Source organism: Dacryopinax primogenitus (genome assembly GCF_000292625.1).
Source record: "Dacryopinax primogenitus strain DJM-731 SS1 chromosome Unknown DACRYscaffold_1, whole genome shotgun sequence".
Taxonomy (NCBI): Eukaryota; Fungi; Basidiomycota; class Dacrymycetes; order Dacrymycetales; family Dacrymycetaceae; genus Dacryopinax; species Dacryopinax primogenitus.
In genome coordinates, this window is record NW_024467198.1 from 503,867 (window position 1) to 505,474 (window position 1,608).

Genomic DNA, 1,608 nt, shown 5'->3' on the forward strand with positions numbered 1-1,608 from the left:
CCCCTTCTACACACACCTGAACACCCTGCTCTCAGAAACCTGCCTTGACTCCACAACTCTTGCTACACTTTTCAGCTATCTATAACCAACTTATAACACCCCCTGGGACCCCCCACGTGACCCCCTTGGACCCCCCCAACTAATCCAGCTGGCCCTGGTGATGTGGATATTGACTAGTACTGCTGGTTAGAGCCACTTTCAACCACAGTAGACCCCCCAGCACTTCATCTATTGTTTGGGATTAGTGTGTGGCAACCTTGCTAGACCTAGTGCCCTCACAAGTCACCCAGCAAGATGAAAGAACAGCAACATGTATAGAAAGCTAGACAAGAAGATGATGAGGGGGTGACTGTACAATGACAATGGCATCAGATAGGAGAAGGACCCTGATGCTTCTCTGGTGATGTAATTATTTAATTGATATCAACTCTGTTGACCCATATTTCCTGATTTGCTCATTGTGTTACATTGTTGAGCTGCTTAAGGACAGTCCACTCATGTGCACGCAGTGGAGGTGGGTGACCTGGGGAACCCAACTTAGCTTTCCAAAAGAATGTTGTTTAAGTTAGCTATGGCCATACAGGCCAAAATACATGACCTAGCCCCACCAGGCTGGATAAACAATGAGCATGGGTGCTTCTAAAACAGAGGTACAATGAGGGGAAAGGATGGGGGAAGGAAGAGATGGGCAGGAAGGCAGAGGAGAGAAACAGAGCTAGATAATGCTGAGCAGAGGGTGAAAACACCTGCCCCTCCTTGGGCAATACTCTTTGTCCTAGATAGATTGCATTAAGCATGGTCGAGAACCGCATGACTTAAACTTCATGTTGCACCACCAGATTGCATATCCTGTGGAAGCACAGCTCCGCTAAGACTCCAGCTCAAACACTGATGAGGCTTAGTGCTTGGATGTCAAGATGTTGGAAGAGGAAAGCAAGTAACAATTGCTACCAGGGACTGGGGGTACAACTGGAGGACTGTGGGAAGACAGCATGCTCTTCTTGACAGCTTTCTTCTTAGGGCTTGGGCAATATGCTGGCAGAAGTGGGTCATGGGGATAATAGGCCAGCATGGGGTTGAAATCCTCTTGGCTGGTGGAGAGGATAGAGGAGTTGGAGGGAGGGGAGTTGGAGGGAGGGGAGTTGGAGGGAGGGGAGTTGGAGGGAGGGGAGTTGGAGGGAGGGGAGTCAGTGACCATCTCTTTGTTCATCCTCACAACTATGTTGAGGGATTCCAATGACCCAGCAGTGCCTGGATTGGGAGGTCCAACATCTACAGATGAGTGAGTACCATTAATGACAATACAGACCACTTGTACGTACTGACATCATCAGTATCCTCTGACTCTGAAACATCCACAACCACCTCAGAACCAGCAGGAACCCCTCCCACTATCTCCATCACAGCCAACAAACCTTGGTACCTGTAGATTAAGCATAAGACACATGCAGCAATGAGTCTACTACCAAATCACTTACAATTGTATGTCTTGATTGGATGATATGATTGTTGTTCTTAGTGGGTAGTGACAGAGACATCAAAGAGGGGCTTTGTTAGGGCAACACAGGCTGACTAAGTCTGCTCACCTAAGAGTGCCAAGAGTCTAAG

General features: G+C 48.2%; 1 protein-coding gene across 1 annotated transcript; it reads right to left on the reverse strand.

The window, feature by feature from the left end:
* Positions 1-898: 898 nt before the first annotated feature.
* DACRYDRAFT_103048 (uncharacterized protein) lies at positions 899-1,401 on the reverse strand (the record flags this gene model as incomplete). Its single annotated transcript, XM_040767702.1, has 2 exons — positions 899-1,272; positions 1,323-1,401. The coding sequence occupies 2 exons, from the start codon at positions 1,399-1,401 to the stop codon at positions 899-901; spliced, it is 453 nt and encodes a 150-aa protein (XP_040632993.1).
* Positions 1,402-1,608: the final 207 nt, after the last annotated feature.